The 25321-nt window shown below is 44.7% G+C and overlaps 1 protein-coding gene across 1 annotated transcript in view; it reads left to right on the top strand.

Annotated features, from left to right (window-relative positions):
• Positions 1-641: 641 nt before the first annotated feature.
• LOC116948037 (cadherin-2-like) overlaps positions 642-25321 on the top strand; it is a gene marked incomplete at its 3' end in the record, with an annotated part of 39600 nt that continues 14920 nt past the window's right edge. Inside the window, exons 1-3 of the mRNA XM_032964327.2 lie at positions 642-887; positions 9667-9733; positions 21503-21591. Of these exons, the coding sequence (XP_032820218.2) occupies positions 831-887; positions 9667-9733; positions 21503-21591 (213 nt within the window). The remainder of the gene's footprint in view (positions 888-9666; positions 9734-21502; positions 21592-25321) is intronic.

Genomic DNA, 25321 nt, shown 5'->3' with positions numbered 1-25321 from the left:
ATTTGAGAACACGCGCGCAGGTTTGGAGACGTTCGTTTGAGCTGTTTTGGAAGAGCAAAGTGGGGTTTAGCAGGGGCATGTCGCCCGAATCAGACGACAGTCGGTGGGCGAGAACTCATGGCAGAGTGGCAAGCAACGCTGTAGAGAGCATACCCGAGAATTCATGCCCGCCACGGCGATGGAAGGGAGGGGGGAAATGTCGATTGGACGTGTGAAAAAAAGAGCTTTGTAGCTCATCGGATTCCTCCTGCACAAACACATTTTCCGATTCTGCATTTGCCCGTGTGTGCAGGAGACGGATGGGATTGTCACGGCTTGGGGGAGGGAAGCCGTCATTCAGCTTCAATAGGCCATGGCTGATGGTGGCCAACAACGAACGGCCTTCGTTCGCTGATGTTGGTCAATAATGTGCAGTATGTGTCTCAGTGTCTCGGAGAAGTTTGTCACGGGCGGCGTAAGGAAAGGGCTTTGCGCGTAAGGGTGGAGTGTTTTTTTTATATTTGGTGGGGGACAGCAGTTTGGGTTATCTCTGAGAAGTGGGTGGATGGGTGTGGTGGTGGTGGTGTAGGTTGGGGGGGGGGGTGGAGGACGCAGGTTTTTTTTTTACCACAGGGCGTGTGTTTCGGCGCAGGGCTGGGTAGGTGATGTCACGGAGAGGCACGGGGCCCCCTATAAGCAATGCCAGGGAGCGTCCCTTGCTCACTTCACACGGTGGGGTGACCCGCGAACCCACACGCTCGCTCCACCGTCGACTATTTGTGGAAGTCGCGGGGTCTGAAAGCAGCGCCGCTTTTGTCCGGACAACAGCCGTCGCCAGCCTTCCCTGAGCCATGCAGGGCCAACGCACAGGCCCCTTGCTGTGGATGCTAAGTCTGCTTGCTGTGCAGGTGGGTTTCCATAAATCTCCGTACCGGCCTGAATGTTTGTGTGTCTCTCGTCTTTTTGTTACGTGGCCATTTTAGGCGCAGCTTGCTTAGACGGTGCTGCCATCTGAGTTGAGTTGGAACACAATTTTGTTTTTATTTTGCGGGTAATTTAATGTTAAGTTTTTTTTTGCGTGAGAAATTATTTGCAAAGAATTACATAGGACAGCTACGTATATAGGAATACGAATGCTACGTATAGAATAAGAAAATGAATTGTATGATTCCTTGCCATACAGTACTGTGTCTTCTTTTATCTGGGTCAAAGGTGATCATAAAGAGCTGTCATGTAGATATATGCCCCGGTGTTTTAACAATAATGTGCCGATTTAAAGCTTTCGTGACTGCAGGGATTCATAAGAATACAAGAATGATCCGTCATAAAAACTGAAAAATCTACTGCACATACAAAACGTCATTCAAATGAAAAGTACTTGAACGTAATGCCAATGGGTAATTTGTTAGTGGAAACAAGGACAGTGTTTAAAATCACGCCACTGTGTGCTTTGATTGAGTCCATGTTCATTTAATGTTGGCAGTGATTTTGAGATTAAAAAAACCCACAATCCAAGTAATGTAGAACATTTTAAATAATTGATCATGCAGTTCACAAAGTAAACATTTGGCCAGAGTTCAATGCCAGCAGATTAATATTTGAACCCCGAAACTATTTTATAAATAACTTAATAGATGAATATCTGCACCACGAAACTATTACATAGAGAACTTCACAAATGCTCCTTCCTTGTGAAGAATATTGTTGCACTCAAACAAGAAACTGAATTGGCATGCAATCTACAAATAACACTTACCCAAGCACTTACCTAAATACATAGTAACAAACAGTGTTTAGTGCAATGACACTTCTCATATTTTGCTGAGTGTTATTATGCACCATTGCCGATGCAGTATCACGAAAGAATGTTTAATATAAAAACGTGGTTCTTACAACGCACCCTTGTTCTCCGAGAGGGCATTTTTGTGCCCTCTCGTAGAACAAGGGTGTGTTACTAGCCCATGCTTTTTCAAATGTAAATAACAGTGTGGTGAAGGCTCAACCCGCTTCGTGCTTTGTTTAAACATCAAAAGTGGAAAATCCACAATGTTACTTGACACGTGTGCCAAGATCACTTCTTAAAGATGATTTTTAAAACCTAGACTGCAGAGTTATTTTTTAAATATAATTACAACAATATTTAGACGTACGGTCGCTGGTTATCCATTGACTTGTTTAATCATTCACAGATGTTGGTATTACACTGTTTATTTACAATGCAACTACCACAAACCTTACTGCTTGTGGTGGCATTTGGGAGCGGGTTGAGTGATCAGCTCCTTTCAGACACATTCAAAGAGAGGCCCTGCAAAAAGCCGTCATGATAACCAACATATAAGGATGCAGACTAGCCTGGTATACAGGAGTTCGTAGGTTCGATCCCGTCCCTGATGCTTGCTGTATATTTGGAGTTTGCATTGATTTTTCTTCACGTCCTTGGGTTTTAACCTCCACATTTGGAATGAACATGCGTTTACAGTATTTGGCTGCTATACATTTCAACATGATAATCCACTTTGTTGAGCTATCATTTGTTACCAGGTTACATCTGGAAAAGAGCTGTATAGCTCAGTGGGTCTTAACTGGTAAAATAATAATAAAAAGTTTTTCTATATTCTTGGTTCTTTCTAATATCACGTAGAAGGGAAACAATAAAATAATACAAATATAAAACAATAATTATTATTTTATTGTTTCCCTTCTACATGACTTTACCGAAAGAACCAAGAATATGAATCCCTGCAGTCACGAAAGCTTTAAATCACAACGTTTTTCGTTTAGTTTTAAATATAATGATCAATTCCCCACCGATAGAATCAGTTCATGCGCAGGTGCCAGGTTAATTATTAATAATATTGCAGCGGCACAGTGAACGGTGGTAGCGGCTTCAAGAGGCCTTCATCCAGCAGTTAATTGACCATGGACGGTAACAATGATGAATGCTCCACAGAAACACATGAGTTTCCTTATGCTATTGCTTTTGCACTGAACAGGGTCCCCATCTTTTGCACGGAATGTTCTTGCCGATAATATCTCATAATCCAGCAGCATTTGTGTAACAAGCCTGACTGTTGATAAGCCCAAGAAGATCAAAGCTGGTCCAGAGTGCTACCTGATAAAATTGGTCTCTAAAGACAATAGGCTGATGGACATTTTTTTTATTTATATGTGCATACACAGAACGGAAGTTGCATTGCCTGATATATAATTAATGTCATTATGGATGGTGAGCATACAAAATTAGTTGTGTTTCATCTTCTTGGTTCTTTCGGTAAAGTCACGTAGAAGGGAAATAATAAAAATAAAACATAATACAATACAATTCTCACGACGTTTCGGCCACAACACAAGTAGCCTTCCTCAGGTGAAGAAATATAACTGTCGGAAAGACAGCGTTTTTTTAAGTTCCAAGATATTTCCCCGCGATATTATGAACAAATAATGAATGTGCTGTACACTTAACACTTAGGCTTTTGCGACCACTTATGATTCTTAAATTATATTTTTGTTAGTCAAATCGCGCCAGCAAATTCTGGCAACAGCCTAATAATGCTCGTAACTATCACCGAAACGTCGTACCAATTTAAAATGCTGCAATAAGAAATTGGAACGTTTTTTTTTTTTAACGTGACCACTTTATTGTGGCTTTCTGTTGGAGGAGCGGTTTACGGCACACATTTTACTAACGCGAGCTGACCAAAAACACAACCATGAATCCTGTACTGTGCAAGTTTCATTTTATTAGTCGGGTGCAACCGCAACAAACAAAATATGAACACGGAACATCCCAAAGCGACGACGCGCAACAATTGTAATCCAAGGTCCCACTTTAAAGAGGGACTCATGGTCTCAATCGGTGCATTGGCCCGTCATTAATAAAGCTACGCCAAACTAGATTCGAAGCTTTCGTGACTGCAGGAATTACTCCTTGGTTCTTTCGGTGAACATCCTACCTGGTTGATTGTGTGTCTCCGTGTCTGTGTTGTGTCTCTCTTTCAAATTTAGCATTCTTTGGAAGAACGTTAATCAACCAGCTAGGGCGTTGACTGCTGTTGAGTTAGCCCGACTCGCTGGGTTGTATTGCATTGCATTTATAAGTTTTCCATGTTTGTTTTCTCATTCATTCGTACCCGATAATGGATGCTTGTGTTACAATCGAAAGGTCGTATTCTATTATTATTTAATTACTTTTCTTTCTACGTGACTTTACCGAAAGAACCAAAGAGTAAAGCTATGTCAGTTTTTTTTAATAATCAGTTCAGTTCTATAACTCTTTCCTGCACCTCCGACTAGCACGGTTGGCTACGTACGGTGCGAAAGAAGTTCAGCGTACATATACATAGAGGCTTTAGTTTAACCAGATGAGACCCCTGCAAGATCATGGTTCTCTTGCAAGGGGGGAAACTCGACGGCTCAAAAGCTCAGAAAGGTGTCTGCAAATGGAGAGGAAAAACACAGAAATTGCATTTATTTCGTTGTATTGTTACAGTATTCGTAAAACACAAAACACGGCAATGATTGCTTGACCGCACTGCACCAGATTGGGTTGGCTTATGCGGGTAGCTCAGTAAGGGTCGAGTGCGGAAGCAAAGGGATTTTAAATTTCGATTTAAAGCTTTCGTGACTGCAAGGATTCATCTTCTTTGGTTCTTTCGGTAAAGTCACCACGTAGAATGAGAATACAATAATAAAATGAAACAATACAATTCTCACGACGTTTCGGCCGCAACACAAGTGGCCTTCTTCAGGTGAAAGGAACAAACCTGTCGGGACGACAGAGCTACAATGAGCGCTGCTAAGATTCGCAGCGTCTTTTAAGCTGGTTGAGAGAAGTGAGTTAGTTGAAACCCACGCATTCCGCTGCCCACTGCATAGCCCACCGCAGCCTATAGCACCCTGTTGTGCATGGTGGTCGCCCAATTTGACCACGATTCCGGGCTTTACAAAAAAAAAGAAAACACCGCTTTAGCCTTCTTTGGTTCTTTCGGTAAAGTCACGTAGAATGAGAATAAAATAATAAATTAATAAAATAACACAATAAAATTCCCACGACGTTTCGGCCACAACACAAGTGGCCTTCTTCAGGTGAAAGGAACAGACCTGTCGGGACGAAGTTTAACCGCTTTAGTCTCCCAGATGTTGGACGAGATCAGCCATGTGGAACACTTTGCCGTGTTTGCCTTGCGTACTTTTCACTTCGTAACTTACAGTACGGCCAGCAGTTCCAACGTTGCTCGGGTTCAAATAAAGACGTGGGAATTGGTACTTGTGTTAAGGAGGGTCGCTTCGTGAAGTTGTGTTAAATGTAACCATGCCATAGAACGTCGCGTATTTATTTCAAATCCTCTACGTTACGTTTAAGTTAGAACGCAGTTTAAAAAAAAAACATTCACACTGAAGATTCGAATTGCTTAAAAGTTAACATTTACTTTGTAATGGATATACTGTGATAGAATAATTAACTGTTGAAGGGAACAACTACGATTGCATACTCTCTGGTTCTTTCGGTAAAGTCACGTAGATAGAAAAAATAAATAAAAGAACACGACGTTTCGGTCGCAACACAAGCGTCCGTCATCAGGTGATGATGCACTGCAATTGCTTTAAACTCAATACGTAACAAGACAAAGGTCCCCCGTATAGCCTTAACGGACTGTTGGGGGCAAGTGCTGGCACGGCACACACGAGGGGGTGGGTGGCCAACACCACGCCCGGCCGCCTTTGTCTCCCTCGTCGCGATATTTACACACACCGCACCCCGGGTGCTCATTTGAGGCCGAGTCGACCTAGGGGAGGCCCAGGACCGGCGTAGATAATCGTCACTTGGTGGTGGTGTTGGTGGTGGTGGTGGCCGTGAGCAGGAATCGAACTGTGGTCGCCGGAGATGGTCGCGAAGCATAGTGCTCCTCACAACCCATGGACTGAAGCAGGTTTCTGGGAGTGTCACTTATCAACTGAATACGCACGCTCCTTCACGTTCACCTTGTTGAGACAGTACTGTATGTGGACATCTTGTGCACCCACGGGATGCCACAGCTGTGCCCTGCCAACTTTTTCCCTTCAGGGGAGACGTAAACCTCTCTTGCAGTAACGTCTTGACTGAAATAGGCAACCTGTTCCAAATAACTTTTTTTTTAAAACAACAGTGGATCCTTTGCAACAACAAAAACGTGCTACATGCAGAGAAAGAGGCTACCGAAGCCTTAATGGAGGGAAAAGTTAAATAAACAACAGAAGAATGCTGTGTTGAGGCCATGAGTTCACTGTAATGGAATGTGGAACGCTATCAAACACATGGCTGGCAGAGCCAAATTCTACGCTTAGCAGAGCCCGACTGTCCTGGAGAAAAGACCTTGACACAAATGCATATAAACACGTAATAAACAGCATGGGACCTCCTTTGCCAGTACCAAAATATGAGAATAGGTTTTCCCCTTTTTTCTGGCAACAAAACAGGTGTTAAGATGTTAAAACACCCAAACTGAAACCTTTTACAAGGAATCATGTCTGCATTAACCACAATACTTGTGGTCAGAATGCAAACAAAAAACTCGGATAATACGTGGCATTGTCTTTGAAACTGATTGGTCCACACCAGAGACAGCTTTCTTTTGAGCCGAGTATGAAACGGTGTTAGACCAGAGGATGTTTTTGTTTGAATTCTGACCACAAGAATTGTGGTTAATGCAGACATGATTCCTTGTAAAAGGTTTCAGTTTGGTGTTTTAACATCTTAACACATGTTTTGTTGCCGGAAAAAATGGGAAAAAACTATTCTCACGTAATAAACAATTTAAGGCACAGGATAAATCCCATCATTGGTCCACAAGTTTTTTAATGAACCCATACCAAGTTACTCTTAATTTACAATCCGTATTTTTATACCGATATATCCATAATGCAGGATAAATGGTGCTTCTTTCTCGTGTTTGTCCCTCCACATTAAAAAAACAAAAAATATATTTTGCTTGCACAAGCCATCGGGACAAACGGCTCTCTGGGAGTGGATCTTCATTGGCAATATTGGTTCAAGATGAGCAAGTCTCTAGACCGGTTTTGACACTCGGTGTCTCATCCGCAGCCACGCTTGCTTGAACCATTGTTGGTTAACTGTCTGATGTTCGTAGGCAATGGCCCTTTCTGTAATTATGATACAAGCTATTACAAGCTGCACATTGCTTCATAATTAAAGATAAGGCATTTATTGACAACAGAAAGCGTGCATAGAATTTGTTGCAAATTTGGTTCTATTCGGTAAAGTCACGTAGGTAAAAAATAAAATAACAAAAATCACGACGTTTCGGCCACAACACAAGTGGCCTTCATCAGGTGAAGGGACCGTGCTGTCATGAGGACAGCGTTGGAGTGAAAACAGCCAAGCCCAGGTCGCGTCCTTTAAGCTGTGTGGGAGGAAGCAAAACGCTTTGACAAAGGAATTAGCATAAAAATGAGCACGATGTACGTAGGAGGTGCATGGGCCATGATGGACCAGGAGCGGGTGGGGACCATGACGGGGGGGGGAGTAGAGTGAGTGAGTGGAGTGAGTGGATTGAGTGAGTGGAGTGAGTGGAGTGAGTGGAGTGAGTGAGTAGAGTGAGTGGAGTGGGTGGAGTGAGTGGAGTGAGTGAGTAGAGTGAGTAGAGTGGGTGGAGTGAGTGGAGTGAGTGAGTGGAGTGAATGGAGTGGAGTGAGTGAGTAGAGTGAGTGGAGTGGGTGGAGTGAGTGGAGTGAGTAGAGTGAGTGAGTAGAGTGGAGTGAGTGAGTGGAGTGGAGTGAGTGGAGTGAGTAGAGTGAGTGGAGTGGAGTGAGTAGAGTGAGTGGAGTGAATAGAGTGAGTGGTTGGAGAGAAATAAGCTGCTGTGAAAGTTTGGGATACCACTACTTGAATTTTTTACTGTACCATTGAAAATTACCGACTAGAACCAAAGAGTATGGATCCTTGCAGTCACGAAAGCTTCAAATCTAGAATTGTTGCAAATTTGCTGATTACAACGTAATGTGATAATTTTTTATAACACTAACGTGTGCAGACAGCATGCGTACACGGAATCCTTCCACAATATTTGCGTTTAATATAAAATAGACTAGTTATGTACTCGGACGTGCATTACATCTTTGATATTATCCTAGCAGAGACCTTTATATGTGCTTTGTAAAATAAATGAATGACAAAAGGCCGGTAATCAGATTAACAACGTAAATGATTATAATTGTCGGGAGTGAATGAGTCATCTTCGAATGTACAATTATCGCTTTACAGAACCTATCTTATGATTCATATCCTGAGTGATTCATATCCCAAATGAATAATTGAGAATGCATCACGTCGACAAAACAAACCACGTAGATTGTGGATGGGATAAACATGAAAAAAATGTGCATTGTCTTGACTATATTATCTCAACCCAAACATTAATGTAAACACATGTGTGTATTTAAATACAAAAAACCCACAAATATGGATTATATGTTTTTTTAGCATGAAAACAATCGCATTTTAACTTACTTATTTAAAAAAAATTACGAGCAACCTGGGATTGTGACGGACACTCTTCCTTCCGATATTAGGAAGCCACTGGAGTTTTGCACATTTAAATCTAAATTTAAAACTCATTTCTTTAGAACTGCTTTTTGTGTTTAGTGTGTGGTCCTTCCCCCACACCTCCGATAATGATCGCGGTTGGCTACGCACGGTGCGACAGAAGTTCAGCATACATACATAGACTCGCATAGAGACCAATAGACTCGCACAGAGACACATACATCACCATACTTGTCTGGGGCCTTTTATTGATTTGCTTTGGCTATTTATTTCTAAGTTTTATATTTATTTAGTGTATTGATTTCCTAGACTCCAGGAAGAGAAGATTCATCAATAAAATGCGCTATGGTGCCGACTCTACGAGTAACTCAAGACGAGAAGATCATGAGTTATTGAACAATTTTGTCACATTTATCAGAGCTACTGGCTGCCTCACCTGGAAGTGTGTGGATGCTAAATTGGACGTTTGCCCACATATGCCAGGATGCTCGTTCAATAAGAATGTTTTAACGTCTGGCCACAAGCTTCTGATACAAACGGTATCCAGCCTTTATTTATCAGTCATCGTGTAAGACGTTTATATTCTGTATAAGAAGCCCTGGGCAAACATAAGTCACAATCAGTTGTCAATTTGAGGGGGGGGGAGTGACTTAAAAAATGGGGCGTGGGGGGGGGTGTACATAAACTATGACTTGTCAGTAGAAAAGAGGAGGAAGCTACAATGGCTTGGGCAATGTTGCTCCAATACCAGATGCACTTTCCAATACCGCCCCGCAGGGCCCACTCGTAGGGATGAGTGAGAGAGGTTGACCATGGAGCAGCTAGATAAACTATAATCGATTTATTTTTTTACAGGGTAAGGTCCCACTGAGCGATGTAGCTCTTTTTCAGAAGCCATCACGAATGATAGTTCAACGAAGTGGAAATGTATTGCAGTCAAATATGCTAAACACACGTTTGTAAATGTGGAGGGAAAAAAAACGGTTGCGGAACAGAGAGCCCCGGTGACAGACATTGCGTTGTGCAAGTTGCAAATGACTATGGGAAGTGGAGAGAGTTGATTGCTCAAGCATCACTGGCATACCCACAAACCCACATGGCTTCTGAATGATGATGATGATGTGCACATTTTCTTCTAATTCCAGGTGCTGTGGACATCTGTGTCAGCCTGTCCAGAGCAGGGCTCCCACCACGGAGATGACTCGCACAATGGTAAGTGCTCAGCCGTTCTTTAACTGCAGGAATAGCTTCAAATGAACAGCTGAGGATACCTAATAATGCCAGCCGCTTTTGTGTAATTTTATTTCCACTATAGCTGCACTTCCTTTGTGCGAAGGCAAAATCCGTCAGGACTCTTTAAAATGCGATGCCTTAAAACACCATTATCAGATCACGTGACAACACGCGACTGACTGCATCACAGTCCGTGTCGTCGACCTGCGGGTGATGCGGTGAATGTGCCCAACTCGTGGCACGCAATGAGACATCGCGCTGACTGACAACCGACGCGCTAGCCCTCCTGACATTTATGTGCGGCACGCTTCGGCAGGAAGGAGTGGCTAAGTGAACAACAACAAAAAACAAACTCCCAACAGGAGAAAAGGGCAGGATGTGAACTCGTGCCAGCATCATATGCAATGACGTTTTTCAATAAGACGACATTAGAATGCCTGCAGAGTAAGCCGTTTTTTGCTGCGCTCTTAAGTGACCCACAGGGCTGCAATGCACCATTAGGCACATGGGCGACACTGCAAGAGCCTTTTACTGTGAGTTCCCACCGTGTCCGTCCCGTGCTCGCCGGGCTGCATTGGCTTCCGGTTGCCCAAAGAATACGTTACGAGGTCGCGCTCATTACACACACAAAGCGCTTGCCACAAATGAATCACAATACCTTGCTGATCTCGTCAAGGAGCATAAACCCTCACGCAAAACTCCAGTCATCCTTGCAGTGGCTTTTAGTTAGCCATTGAACAAAGACGGCCACCGCATGGCACGCTTTCAGATGCGCTTCTGCGGCTGTCTGGATCGCTCTTCTGATATTAGGAAGCTACTGGAGCTGTGCGCTTTTAAATGTAGATTGAAAATAATTTCTTTAGAACTGTGTTTAGTTTGTTGTCCTTCCCCCGCACCTCCGATTAGCATGGTTGCCGATGTATGGTGTGAAAGAAGTTCAACATACATACCTACACAGACAATACGTGCCACTTACAGTACATGCCATGCGTAAAGCTCCTCGTATAATCTGGCTCAATTTATACACGCTGTTCGTGTCAACATCTGCTGTGGTCTGCCTTACATGGTACATCAAAGGTAGTGGCTGGAGCAGCCAACGCACCGCCTGGCTGCTTCGTTTCTGTACAGTGAAGACGGTTTGTTACGATTGGCCGTGGACTCAGCAAGACAATGCCATCTCTGCGATTTAGGATTTTCTGACGGTTTTTACACGACCGTCGTCTAGTCACTGGATGCCTCTCGGTGCTAACGAAAGCGACATAACCCGACGACGCCGCGTGATGACAATACTTTTGATGGAAAACATTCGTGGAGTTGGATGTAAAATTAGGGACGTGATTTCCCATGACGGCGCACTTTTTATGATCAATCCGAATTCCGGGTTTTTTTTCTTCCCCGTTGATCCAAAATGTTGGAATGTATTCCCAATTCACCCACCTGTTTTTCCTTTCACTTCCACGCACACATGATCGTACGATTTAAAATACGAGCAATTATAATTGGGGGGGGGCCCAAATTTGGCGACCGTGCGTGTATAAGTTTTGGGTGGCGGCGGTCAACTTATGTGTGTGTGCAGCTGGTAAATCCATTAATTGTGAGTGTAAAAGTCTCGACGAGCTAAATTGTCAACCGTTTAAGAGATTAAATTTTTTTCTCTCTCTCTCTGTGGGAATGACATCAGCTGTGAAAATGGAACACGGCTAGATGTGACATGCCACAAGCTCAGAGAGTTTACACCCCCGAAGAGAGCAGCCGGGAAATGAGCTATCAGTCATGTGGTAGGTCTTAAAAAGTGACGCGTTAATAATGCTCAGATGATTTGACTTTCCACTGCGGTGATCATAGGATTTCCGTATACATACGGTAGCCTATAAGGAGAGTGTATCATTATTAGAACTCGCGCAATGTCCGGGTTGCAGTTCAGCAGTTTGAATATATGAAATCTGTTAAATGTAAAACAATTGTTTTTGACCATTGCTTTGTAATTGGCTACTCGAATTACAGTTGATGTTCTATTTTTTTTACAATTTGTTAGAATTTGTTCAAGAACATCCTTTTTTATATATATATCTCCAATTATATTCAATTACATGAGCAATCGGATCTCGACAAGTAACAACGCACGCACCGTGAAAGATTGACCCCAGGAGATGATGTGACAGAACCACTTTTTAAGTGAATTCATAATCCTCTCTTCAAACACATTGGCGGTTGCGATGTTGATAGGTATAAAGGGCACTGAGCTGTAACCGGGCAACCCAAGAGTTTGATTTCTGTAATGACTAACATCATTGGCGAGGCGCCTCCTATCTAAATCACTCCTCTGCCGGTATGGTAAAATAACGCCCAGTGTGGGATGGCCTTAATCCAGCAGTGGATTGAACAAAGAGCTCTATATATGATGTTATTATGAGTATTTTAATTCTCAGAGCTGGAATACGTCATTTCGAGTAAGCAACTACATTTAATATTACGGTGTTACCTGTGGAGTTGTCGGTGACAAAAGGCTGACTACACTGAAACAGCACCTCACTGCGCTTATGGAAGGGGGATTAATCAAGGGTGGTTGAATCTCCATCTCCAGTTACAAACCTGGGGATGGCAGGACCTCTGGCTAGCGGTACTCTGACATGGTTATAAATCACCAGAACACTGGGGCTTGGTGTTTACAAATCCGGTCGTGAATGGTGTTCTTGGGTGTACAGTTTAAACTCTTTCAGTCAATTCACATCTCACAACTTAACAAAAAAATGTGCTGTATCTCTCTCCCATTTCCATTAACTTTATCTCCGTTAAAATCCTTATTTATTTTGCTTAATTATTTCCTTGCAATTTAGACCGTTTCCACATCTCCTCACATTCGCTCCTTATTCCATGCGTTCTACGTTTGGCTATGTAACTCGTGGGTGTTGTCTCGGTCCCTTATTGAATCGCACGTCCGTCTGAAACGCACCACATTGCATTCAACGGGGCCTCGCGACATGGCTGCCACTCGCGAGTGAGGTTACACGTGCGTGTTTCGGCATGGGGGCACGTAAACGCGGTCGCTATTCTGCCGATGTGCAGAATGCTATGCGCCACGCTCATAACCAAAATTAGGGGCAGGGGGAACTCACAGAGGCCACGTATTTTCATCTGAAGCCAAGATACAAATGAATCACTATCGGGCAGCACAATTGCTACACATACGTGACGGTTGTACACAAGAAGATTTAAATCATCGTTTGGATAGCAAGATTTGACAACGTTGTATGCTCTCCCCCCTCCCAAAAAAACCCCCTTAAAATCCAGCAGCAAAATTATTTTCATTGATACAGGTGGCAGGGATTGTGTGTCTTGGATAGGATTGTTCACAATTCATTTGGTGAATTGTGATTTCTTTCCTTATAATTTACACCTTTCCATTTTGCTTGAAAGACGAAACTTTTTTTCTCCCATTTTTTTATCACATGATATGTTCTTTTAATGAAAAATAAGTAAATAAAGATGCAGCCCTGAAATGTCACGCTCATGCCACTGCTGGCGGAAGGGCCTCCAACTAGAGCAGTGGTACTTAACCTTTACTACAGGCTGTTCTCAATCCTTAAAAAAACACATTATAATGCTAATAAATACATAGGTTTGATGAAACAAAGTAGTTGTACTTACGTGCCCGTCCTTAATTTGTCTTTTCGATTATTTACCTTCTCAAAAAAATCTAGCCATGTCTCGCACCCCCAAAAAGGGCATCTCGCACCCCCAGGGGGTGCCACTGAACTAGAGGGAAGCTCTGGAGAGCCCCCTCGAGAGGGCCAACTCTTTCCGGCTCGCCCATACTCCTTGGAAAGGAGTGGGGGGGAGTACCCACACTTTATCCCACGACACACGACCTGCATGCAGATTGACTGTGCTCTACCCATTTCTAATTCTGGGTGGACAGATGCGGTGTGGATGGATGAGTGGGGTAGGATCTATTAAACTTGCCCCATTCTATAAACTATCGTGCTAGGAATATGGAATAGCAGTCGCGACGTCTGGACTGCAAGTTCGGTGGTGTGTGTGCTAACCATTACACCACTGCAGCATCCAGTCTTAGAATAATCTTAGCCAGTACTCACGCACATCATCTGCAGTATTAATAACGCACTGAGGCAGCAACTGGACTGGCGCTAAATTGACACAATTCAATGAATGGAATTTCCATCATGAGCAGCACTGGTCACCACCACTGCCATGCAGCAAGCCCTAGCACGGTGCTGTAAAGGGCAAGTCAATTATCTCTATGGGTTAAACATTTCTGATATCTACTATTGGAGTTCCCTTGTGATGTTGATGCTCAAGAGCAGAATCAGGAACCAGAGGTTTTGTTTTACCCTTCGCATTCGCTACAGTTATCACACAGGAAGATGAACATTTAAAACGTGCCACGTAGATATGTGCCGGTTTACACTTTCATTGGTCGGTATTTTCTTCCATGCATAAGACGGTGATGAAATCTACTCAAATTATGTATTATAGTATATATAAGCGTGCCTCGCATAACGTGGGGCATGCGTTCCTGAAAAACAGCGCGTGAGTCGAATCGCGCTGTATGAAGCCTGTTTTCCCAAAGACATGCATGTTATAAGGGGGGGTTGCGTTACAGATGAAAGATTAAGTATCATCTCATTTCATTATTTTAGCCCTGGATTTACAAAACACGTATAGATGTAATATTTAATTAAAATGTTAACATTACAAAAAAAGACGTAATAATGAGTTGAATAACAATTAATTACGATTAAAACGATTACTACTTTCAGAGATGACTCAATGAGGAGTAACTTGAGGGCTTCTTGAACGCCTCCGTGGGCCGCTTCTGCTCAGATCCAAGACGAGTGCACCCAGCCCATGACGCTGGGCGCTGCCATGACGCGTGTGATGACACCATCAGAAAAAAATGTGTTTTTACTTAGTATTTAATAATCATTAAATCAAGAATTTTATTAAATTATTATATTTTATTTACATGTTTTTCTTGAGCGCGTAACTTTGAAACGCATAGCGTGAGTGCGAAGTATGTCCCTACAAGATGAATCGCGTACACTGAATTCACGCTGAGGGGGGGGGGGGGGTGGGTGCATTACGCGAGGGATGCCTGCACGGTTCTGACCTTACGAACTTGTTTGCCCATCCAAGGACGGGTGTATATTGAAGTAAATCTGAAATATTCAATAGAAAATTGTTCAGCTCATGATTATTAATGAGGGGGGAGGTTGCCGCATGTGGAGTAACGTCACCCGCTAATGGTTATTGGGGAGGGGTGCGGCATGTGGAGTGACGTCACCCCCTCATGGTTATTGTGGAGGGGTGCGGCATGTGGAGTGACGTCACCCCCTTATGGTTATTGTGGAGGGGTGCGGCATGTGGAGTGACGTCACCCCCTCATGGTTATTGTGGAGGGGTGCGGCATGTGGAGTGACGTCACCCCCTCATGGTTATTGTGGAGGGGTGCGGCATGTGGAGTGACGTCACCCCCTCATGGTTATTGTGGAGGGGTGCGGCATGTGGAGTGACGTCACCCCCTTATGGTTATTGTGGAGGGGTGCGGCATGTGGAGTGACGTCACCCCCTCATGGTTATTGTGGAGGGGTGCGGCATGTGGAGTGACGTCACCTCCTTATGGTTATTGTGGAGGGGTGCGGCATGTGGAGTGACGTCACCCCCTTATGGTTATTGTGGAGGGGTGCAGCATGTGGAGTGACGTCACCCGCTCATGATTATTAATGAGGGGAGGGATGCGGCATGTGGAGTTCGCAACCTTCTTGTGCATTAGTGTAAATTTCCACACGAGCATGAATATTAATGAAGGGGGGGGGGCTCTTTTGTAGTGACGTCACGCACGAATGTAGCACTGTGCTGCGTAGATTTATTTTTTACCGTCACTTTCTGTAAAGAAACGTCATATTTTAAGCGACTTTGCGTAATAAATTGTTTAATTCAGCTCAACCTTCCTCTGCGTTCGTGTAAAAATCCACCCACTCATGAATATTAATGAGGGGGGTGGGCTTCATGTGGATTGACGTCACGCGGGGGGGTAGGCGTCATGTAGAGTGACGTCATGCGCAGGACGGACAGACATTTCTGGGTGATCATAGTAGGTAATTTGTCATTCCACTGTTGAATGAAGAAGGCTCCTTCACACCGTGTAAGCCAGGGTTGGGGCTGTTTGACCATACTCCCCCATGCTGGTTAGTGGGTAGTTAGTGTGGGTTGCTGAAGGTGGCGGAATTTCGAACTCTTGTTTGCCAGTTTCATGTTGTCGTGTGTAGCCATCTCGCCACCACCACCCGTGAAAAATTATTGCATCAAATCTTCCTGATAGAAATGCACTGAGTCTGTGTTAAAGGAGGGGTTGGCCTTAGTTTTACTCATTTATTATTATTATTCTCGTTGTTTTTATTACAACTCAACGCGAGCTGCCCGGCACAAAGCACTGGCCACCGAATGGAGGGGCTGGGGAGTGGGGGAAACCACAAAAGTTCCGAGCTCAGCAGCAGCAGCTCGAGTTCGGTGCGACAGGGCCATTGCAATGAAGGTGGGGGGGGGGGAACTGGTTTCACTACCGCATCCAGGTGCGGGCCACTAGCGGGGGGACATGAAGGTGAAACATACATAAAACTAAACACTATTTTTATTTGACCAGGTGTGGCCCCCTGAGCTACGTAGCTCTTTTTTCAGAAGCGACCTGGCCACAAATGATAGCCCAACGGAGTGGCTTATCATGCGGACATTTATAGCAGCCAAATACTCTAAAACGCGCGATGTTGATTCTTAATGTGGAGGGAAAAAAAACCAGAGGACCCGGAGAAAAATCCACGCAACAACGGGGAGAGATAGGGAACATGATAACTACAAATATACAGCAGAATGAACCCACGACCTCCTGTATACCAGGCGAGGTAGTTAATATCTCCTGGCCACCGTGGTGCCCCCAGGTGTATATGGGGGAGTAGAAAAGGGTATAAGGGGAAAGATAAATAAATAATGTCCTGGGAGAAAGAAAGGGACGGGGGTCAGGGGAAGGGGGGAACGGCAGGGGGGCAGGTGGGGGAAAAGGGAGGGCAAAAGAGTGGAAGACGTGTCATAAACACCGCAAATGAAATAATTTACACGCGACATGCGAACTTGTGAACTAACGTCCCCACACGGCAGTACTCCGCTCCCGCCCGTTCCCAGAAAGGGGGCCGCAACCCCCCCCCGCCCCCCACAAACAGCAGTCCCCCCCCCTGCACCCAACCTCCCCGCCAGCGGAACTTCATTTTAAACCCCCGTGTGGCCTCAAAACTCCTGTTCTCTGTCTTTAAGCTTGTGGCTTAAATTCTCCGATTACTGCAAGGGCTAGGGGAGGGTGGTATGCCCATGTTTCCACGAAAAGGGGGTTTCGTGACCGTTGTATTCCTTTGTGAGTGCACATTGCCAATTGTCAGAAGGGCGACGGGTAGCCGAGTGCAGTAGAGTAGTTTACAGGCAGCAGACACTGGCTCGTTTTAAAAAAAATTAAACATCATAAGCCACTTCGTTAAGCTATCATTTGTGGCCAGGTCACTTCTGAAAAAGAGTTGCATAGCTCAGTGGGCCTTACCTTGTAAAATATAAACAAGTCTATCGTCTTATAGTTTCTGATTTGTCTACCTTCACCTGTCGGCCCAGCCCCGGATTGCACGGTGGTTAGAGTATGCGGCTCGCAATCAGAAGTTCAAATCCTTGTTGGGGGTAAATTCAGCTCTTCACCCCCACCGCATTCCCCTGGATGGTGAGAAACCTACGGAAGGTAAGACGCACATTAAACGTGTTCCAGGTGTCAATAAATGAATACAAATCTGGTTACATACACACGCACACACTTAGCGGAACATAAGATGCCCCCGCTCCCAACTTTTGATTTAAAATACAGGAGGAATAAAGAGTGTGTCTTATGATCCATAGAATATGGTGCCACTTTTTGTTACGGTAGCAACATCAATGCTTGTCCTCTGGAAAGGTTTGCCCTCGCCATACCAATGTGGAATTTCGAATGAATGTTCAGGTCTGTAAATAAATAGATTGGAAAATGCCTCACACTCAACTGAGTGGGGAAACCACCGCTATCCCATTAATGCAGTGTGGATCTGAGTTACATTGGCTCGATGTGGGTAGATGCAGACCTGAGTCAAGAGGAGTCGGACTTTATACTCATTCCCTCCGTACACTACACTCAATGGCATTTCACCATCAACCCGTAAACATCAGACTAGGGTTTTTTTCTTCCAGTGACTACAACCTTCCCTCTGTACCGGATAATTATTGCTATAGTCTTATATAAAATTCATCTGAATTTGGAATATTGCCGTCATATCTGAGGTGAAGCACCCATGCCCTACCTCGCGGCGGCTCGATATAATTCAATGTAAAGCAGTCAGACTGATTGACGATCCAGTACTCAACGATTCACTCTCACCGGTGGTCAGTCACCTCCGGTCACTCTTTCCACAAACTTCACTGATTGATTCCTCCACTCAATTTGCGGACTTTGTCACCAGGCACCGACTGGTTTGTCTCGACCACACTGTGTTCAGACAGCACACTGCAGGTCACAACACCACACAAAGACAAAGATACCCCTATAGCCTTAACATACTGTAGAGGGAAGTGCTGTTAGCGAGCACCTATGAAGGCCGGAACGGTACACGAGGGGGTGGGTGGCCAGCACCACGCCCGACCGCCTTTGTCTCCCCAATGGCGATGTTTACACACCGCACCAGGTACTCATTTCAGGCTGAGTCGACCTGGGGGAGGCCCAGGACCGGTTCAGATAATCGTCACTGGGTGTTGACCGTGAATCGAACCCGGGTCCCCGGGTTCATAGCGCAGCACGCTAACCGCTACACTACCGCTCCCCACTACAACACCGCACACACTCACCCACCCACCCACTCACCACACTGCAGATCACTACAATTCTCTTTCCACTTCTTCCCCCGCACTGCTGAACTTTGGAATTCTCCCCCGACGTCACTTTTCCCCCCATTCGAGAAACGCATTCGCTCGTACGTGTTACGACTTTAGCAGTGCTGCTCGTTTGCTGGCCCCAATGGCGTTTTGGGCCTGCGCTCAGCAACTGTTGAAAAACATCAACCCACGCACACACTTGGAGGTGAGGACATCCATTGTCCCCATGACGTTACTGAGTCCCACACACGCCCGTTCCAGACGAGCTAACTGCAATTTTAAGCGGTTATAATCGCCCTCTTTTTTTAATAATTTGCACGCTAATTAATGGGGATTATGATGTCCGTATGAACGCCAGAGACGCCGTGCTGGCTCCGTCGGCCTCCATCCACATCTCCCACTTTGCGCCTTTGGATGATGAATATAATTACAGGGCAATACGACACCCACCCTGTGACACAATGCCCGGGTCTTCAATCAGCCGCCTTTTGCCTCAATTCGAGCGTTGAGTAGACGTGCGGCAAGCAGGCTTCGAAATGTCCAAATCCCACACGCCCCCCCCCCCCCCAAATGAGAGTAATTTGGGAATTCCGAAATCCCGTCAAGATGAAAGCGTTCCGGTTCGATAAGAATTGGGGTGACCATTTATGGCCTTGTCCTGTGGACAATATCTTGGAGCCTTTGTGAAGTGCGCAAGAACAAGCGTGTTGATGTACAGTGAGGGGAAAAAAGTATTTGATCCCTTGCTGATTTTGTACGTTTGGCCACTGACAGTGAAAGGATCAGTCTATAATTTTAATGGTAGGTTTATTTGAACAGTGAAAGACAGAATAACAACAACAAAAAATCCAGAAAAACTCATGTCAAAAATGTTATAAATTGATTTGCATTTTAATGAGGAAAATAAGTATTTGACCCCCCTCTCAATCAGAAAGATTTCTGGCTCCCAGGTGTCTTTTATACAGGTAACGAGCTGAGATTACGAGCACACTCTAAGGGAGTACTCCTAATCTCAGCTTGTTACCTGTATAAAAGACACCTGTCCACAGAAGCAATCAATCAATCAGATTCCAAACTCTCCGCCATGGCCAAGACCAAAGAGCCCTCCAAGGATGTCAGGGACAAGATTGTAGACCTACACAAGGCTGGAATGGGCTACAAGACCATTGCCAAACAGCTTGGTGAGAAGGTGACAACAGTTGGTCCGATTATTCGCAAATGGAAGAAATACAAAAGAACTGTCAATCCCTCTCGGCCTGGGGCTCCATGCAAGATCTCACCTCGTGGAGTTGCAATGATCATAAGAATGGTGAGAAATCAGCCCAGAACTACACGGGAGGATCTTGTCAATGATCTCAAGGCAGCTGGGACCATAGTCACCAAGAAAACAATTGGTAACACACTACGCCGTGAAGGACTGAAATCCTGCAGCGCCCGCAAGGTCCCCCTGCTCAAGAAAGCACATATACATGCCCGTCTGAAGTTTGCCAATGAACATCTGAATGATTCAGAGGACAACTGGGTGAAAGTGTTGTAGTCAGATGAGACCAAATTCGAGCTCTTTGGCATCAACTCAACTCGCCGTGTTTGGAGGAGGAGGAATGCTGCCTATGACCCCAAGAACACCATCCCCACCGTCAAACATGGAGGTGGAAGCATTATGCTTTGGGGGTGTATTTCTGCTAAGGGGACAGGACAACTTCACCGCATCAAAGGGACGATGGACGGGGCCATGTACCGTCAAATCTTGGGTGAGAACCTCCTTCCCGCAGCCAGGGCATTGAAATTGGGTCGTGGATGGGTATTCCAGCATGACAATGACCCAAAACACACGGCCAAGGCAACAAAGAAGTGGCTCAAGTAGAAGCACATTAAGGTCCTGGAGTGGCCTAGCCAGTCTCCAGACCTTAATCCCATAGAAAATCTGTGGAGGGAGCTGAAGGTTCGAGTTGCCAAACGTCAGCCTCGAAACCTTAATGACTTGGAGAAGATCTGCAAAGAGGAGTGGGACAAAATCCCTCCTGAGATGTGTGCAAACCTGGTGGCCAACTACAAGAAACGCCTGACCTCTGTCATTGCCAACAAGGGTTTTGCCACCAATTACTAAGTCATGTTTTTCAGAGGGGTCAAATACTTATTTCCCTCATTGAAATGCAAATCAATTTATAAAATTTTTGACATGCATTTTTATGGATGTTGTTATTCTGTCTCTCACTGTTCAAATAAACCTACCATTAAAATTATAGACTGGTCATTTCTTTGTCAGTGGGCAAACGTACAAAATCAGCAGGGGATCAAGTACTTTTTTCCCTCACTGTATATAACAATTATCCGTCATTATCGGTTTACCCAAGGATGAACTCTCATAGCCTAACACAGGGTTTCACATGATACTAGTCGTACATGTGATTTACATTAATACACGATGTATTAATATGCACACAAACAACATTTCAACGATTATATCTGCAAACTACAACCTACTGTTGTGATGCATGTTAATTGCCCTTTTATGTCCAATTCAGGGTAGATTTCAAAGCATTCGCGAAATCAGATGGTCGTTCTTTGATATTCCTCTCAAGATACGACTTACACGTGTATAGATCGAGAGCACTGTCCCTGCATGCAGTATTAGAGGTGAAAGAAGCGAAGGGGCCTACGTTAATTGGCTATCGTTAACCCATGGCCTAAAAACGAGGTCTCAGCGGAGCATCAGGGTGTCCGCGGCGAGGTGCATCTCTTTGCCGTGCGTCGTCGCTTCACCTCACGACCCCGGTCCTCCTCCCTTCCCACTGCCAGACACGCGACGCTGCAAGGAGAGCGTGCAGCATGGGGAGGGAACACCCCAGCCAGAGGTCCATCATCTTGAAGATAGGAAACCACTCGCGGTAAGCACGCGTTTTTCTCCTGGCGTCTGCGAATCGGCACAGCAGCTCGTTCAAGTAGCCTCCGATTAGCACGGTTGGCTACATACGGTGCTATGGAAGTTCAACATATGTACGTACATACATAAAAGAAGGCCCGAAGTTATATTGATCACGAGTGCAGTAGAACACCTCTTTTTCATGACCGCATTGTTCGCTGTTCCTATTATCCATAAGCCCCGGGCAAATTTTGTGAACCTTTTAGAGCTTGTTGTCCTGTTTTCTTTCTGCTATGTTCGCTTCTGTTATCTTCCTATTTCTCTCTTTACACATAGGTAAGAGGAGTTCCCGAAAAGTGGCTGCAGATAGGGGGAGTGTGTGGAAAATTAATTGTATTCACATTTTAAAAAATTGGCTGTAAATTGTATTATTTTCATAGATAGTCATGGATAAACTAATTTGGCAATAGCACCCCACAACATCACAGATAATTGGAGTTCTATTCTTTGCTTCTTTACTTGATTTGACAGACACATGCTGCATCCCTTAAAAAGGTAAAAAAAATGTAATTTAAACTAATTAACTTTAATTTAAGTTATGAAAAACGTTCTCATTCGTGAAGCAGTACTATATCTGGCTTATGTTTTTAACATAGCCAATAGGTCATTAATAGTAATGTAAAATTTATAGCAATGATCCCGAATACGTGAACTAGAGAGCAATACGCAGGTTTAAAGACACCATTCAAACAGTTGAGGAACGTTAAGTGGGCTAGGGTAGGACCCGTTGCTGTAAGGCATGATCGCCCACGGTCAAAGCAATAACACAGTGGCATGGCCCACGGGCAAATTAATAACACAGTAACACGGCCCATGTTCAAAGGAATAAAACAGTGACATGGCCGATGATCAAAGTAATAACAGTGGCATGGCCCATGTTCAAAGTAATAACACAGTGACACGGCCCACGGTCAAATAAATATCACGGTGGCAGTGAAGGAATGGAACACATCTGAGAGGACATCCAACACAGACATGGAGTGATGAATTCAGCTCACGTGCAGAGGGTGCCAGGTTGACTAGTACATCGCACGATCACGAGAGGTGGCGGCAGCTTGAGGAGGTCTTCATCCAGCGGTGGATTGACCATTGGCTGACGATGGCAAGAATTACATTAAACTGATGCGTAGGGCTTCTCTTACCCGATGCTGCGCAAATACATTGTCATATTTTGGTCCGTTGGTCAATTAATGAAGGGTCATGGGCCTTTCGTGGGTTTTGTGATAGTTTGAGTCGTTGAGGATTTACTTATTATGTTCAAAGAAGTTGGCCACATAATATCGAGCCATTTCAGGACTTTACTCTCATATTGTAAAGGGCTTTGAGGCCTTGTGTGAGTTTATGATTATTATTGTTAAACACGCGTTTTACACCTATGCAGCTTCACGTTCCTCTAGTGTTTGAATGATGTCATTAACCTGCGTATATATGTTCGATTGGTTTTACCCAATGGGTGGTATTTGCTTGTACTTAGATTTGTTCTTCTCCTCAACGCTCATACATAAGGTATGAGTGATCCTTTTATAAATCACTCGGTGATTTAATTCCCTTAAACATGAAGGGTGTGCATTTTTAAACGCAACAATTACAGCTTATTCATTATTTGTGCGGGGGCGGGGGGGGGATAGTCATTTATAAGAATAACAATAATGATTGAAGACATTCCAAAGCATGATTTAATGGGCCCCAAATTTGCAACTTTTTGCTGCACTTTGCGTCACCTGGCAAAAGTGGCTTTAATGAAGGGATTAGGCCAGCCCAGACATGGCTCGTGTCCTTGATTAAAACACCTGGTATGTGGCACACAGTGAATTGAACTAACCACAAAGCACTGCTCCAAACCCCTGTGACTTAAGCAACCTGTCGTGTTGAGTAAGGGCACGACGGTGGCGAGATGTTAACTACCTCACCTGGTATGCAGGAAGTCGTGGGTTTCGATCGCGACCCTGACACCTGTATATTTGGGGTTTGCTTGTTCTCTCCATGGTCGCGATGATTTTTCTCTGGTGTCCTCCGGTTTTTCCCTCCACATTTAGAATCAACATGCTTGTAGAGAGTATTGGCTGCTATAAATTTCCACACGATAAGCCGCTTCGTTGAGCTATCATTTGTGGCCAGGTCTCTTCTGAAAAAGAGCTACAGTGAGGGAAAAAAGTATTTGATCCCCTGCTGATTTTGTACGTTTGCCCACTGACAAAGAAATGATCAGTCTATCATTTTAATGGTAGGTTTATTTGAACAGTGAGAGACAGAATAACAACAAGAAAATCCAGAAAAACGCATGTCAAAAATGTTATAAATTGATTTGCATTTCAATGAGGGAAATAAGTATTTGACCCCTCTGAAAAACATGACTTAGTAATTGGTGGCAAAACCCTTGTTGGCAATCACAGAGGTCAGGCGTTTCTTGTAGTTGGCCACCAGGTTTGCACACATCTCAGGAGGGATTTTGTCCCACTCCTCTTTGCAGATCTTCTCCAAGTCATTAAGGTATCGAGGCTGACATTTGGCAACTCGAACCTTCAGCTCCCTCCACAGATTTTCTATGGGATTAAGGTCTGGAGACTGGCTAGGCCACTCCAGGACCTTAATGTGCTTCTACTTGAGCCACTCCTTTGTTGCCTTGGCCGTGTGTTTTGGGTCATTGTCATGCTGGAATACCCATCCACGACCCATTTTCAATGCCCTGGCTGAGGGAAGGAGGTTCTCACCCAAGATTTGACGGTATATGGCCCCGTCCATCGACCCTTTGATGCGGTGAAGTTGTCCTGTCCCCTTAGCAGAAAAACACCCCAAAGCATAATGTTTCCATCTCCATGTTTGACGGTGGGGATGGTGTTCTTGGGGTCATAGGCAGCATTCCTCCTCCTCCAAACACGGCGAGTTGAGTTGATACCAAAGAGCTCCATTTTGATCTCATCTGACGGCAAAACACTTTCACCCAGTTGTCCTCTTAATCATTCAGATGTTCATTGGCAAACTTCAGACGGGCATGTATATGTGCTTTCTTGAGCAGGGGGACCTTGCGGGGGCTGCAGGATTTCAGTCCTTCACGGCGTAGTGTGTTACCAATTGTTTTCTTCGTGACTATGATCCCAGCTGCCTTGAGATCATTGACAAGATCCTCCCGTGTAGTTCTGGGCTTATTCCTCACCATTCTCATGATCATTGCAACTCCACGAGGTGAGATCTTGCATGGAGCCCCAGGCCGAGGGAGATTGACAGTTCTTTTGTGTTTCTTCCATTTGCGAATAATCGCACCAATTGTTGTCACCTTCTCACCAAGCTGCTTGGCAATGGTCTTGTAGCCCATTCCAGCCTTGTGTAGGTTTACAATCTTGTCCCTGACATCCTTGGAGGGCTCTTTGGTCTTGGCCATGGCGGAGAGTTTGGAATCTGATTGATTGATTGCTTCTGTGGACAGGTGTCTTTTATACAGGTAACAAGCTGAGATTAGGAGCACTCCCTTTAACAGTGTGCTTTACTTGGTAAAATCAAAATAGTTTGAGTTCAGTTTTTAGAAAGAGCACGTCCCATTTTCACAAGTATCTCTGTATGCGAATGTTGAACTTCTTTCGCCACCGTGCGAAGCCAACCGTGCTAATCGCTAATCGGAGGTGGCCGGGTGACTCAGGAGGCTGGTGCCAGAACTCTGAGCCAGCGTCGCTCAGGTCTTTGGCTCCAATCTGTGTCGA

Source organism: Petromyzon marinus, chromosome 32, assembly GCF_048934315.1.
Source record: "Petromyzon marinus isolate PM22_M1 ecotype Great Lakes invasive population chromosome 32, UKy_Petmar_22M1.pri1.0, whole genome shotgun sequence".
NCBI classification, from domain to species: Eukaryota; Metazoa; Chordata; class Hyperoartia; order Petromyzontiformes; family Petromyzontidae; genus Petromyzon; species Petromyzon marinus.
This window is presented reverse-complemented; position numbering and strand designations above follow the sequence as displayed.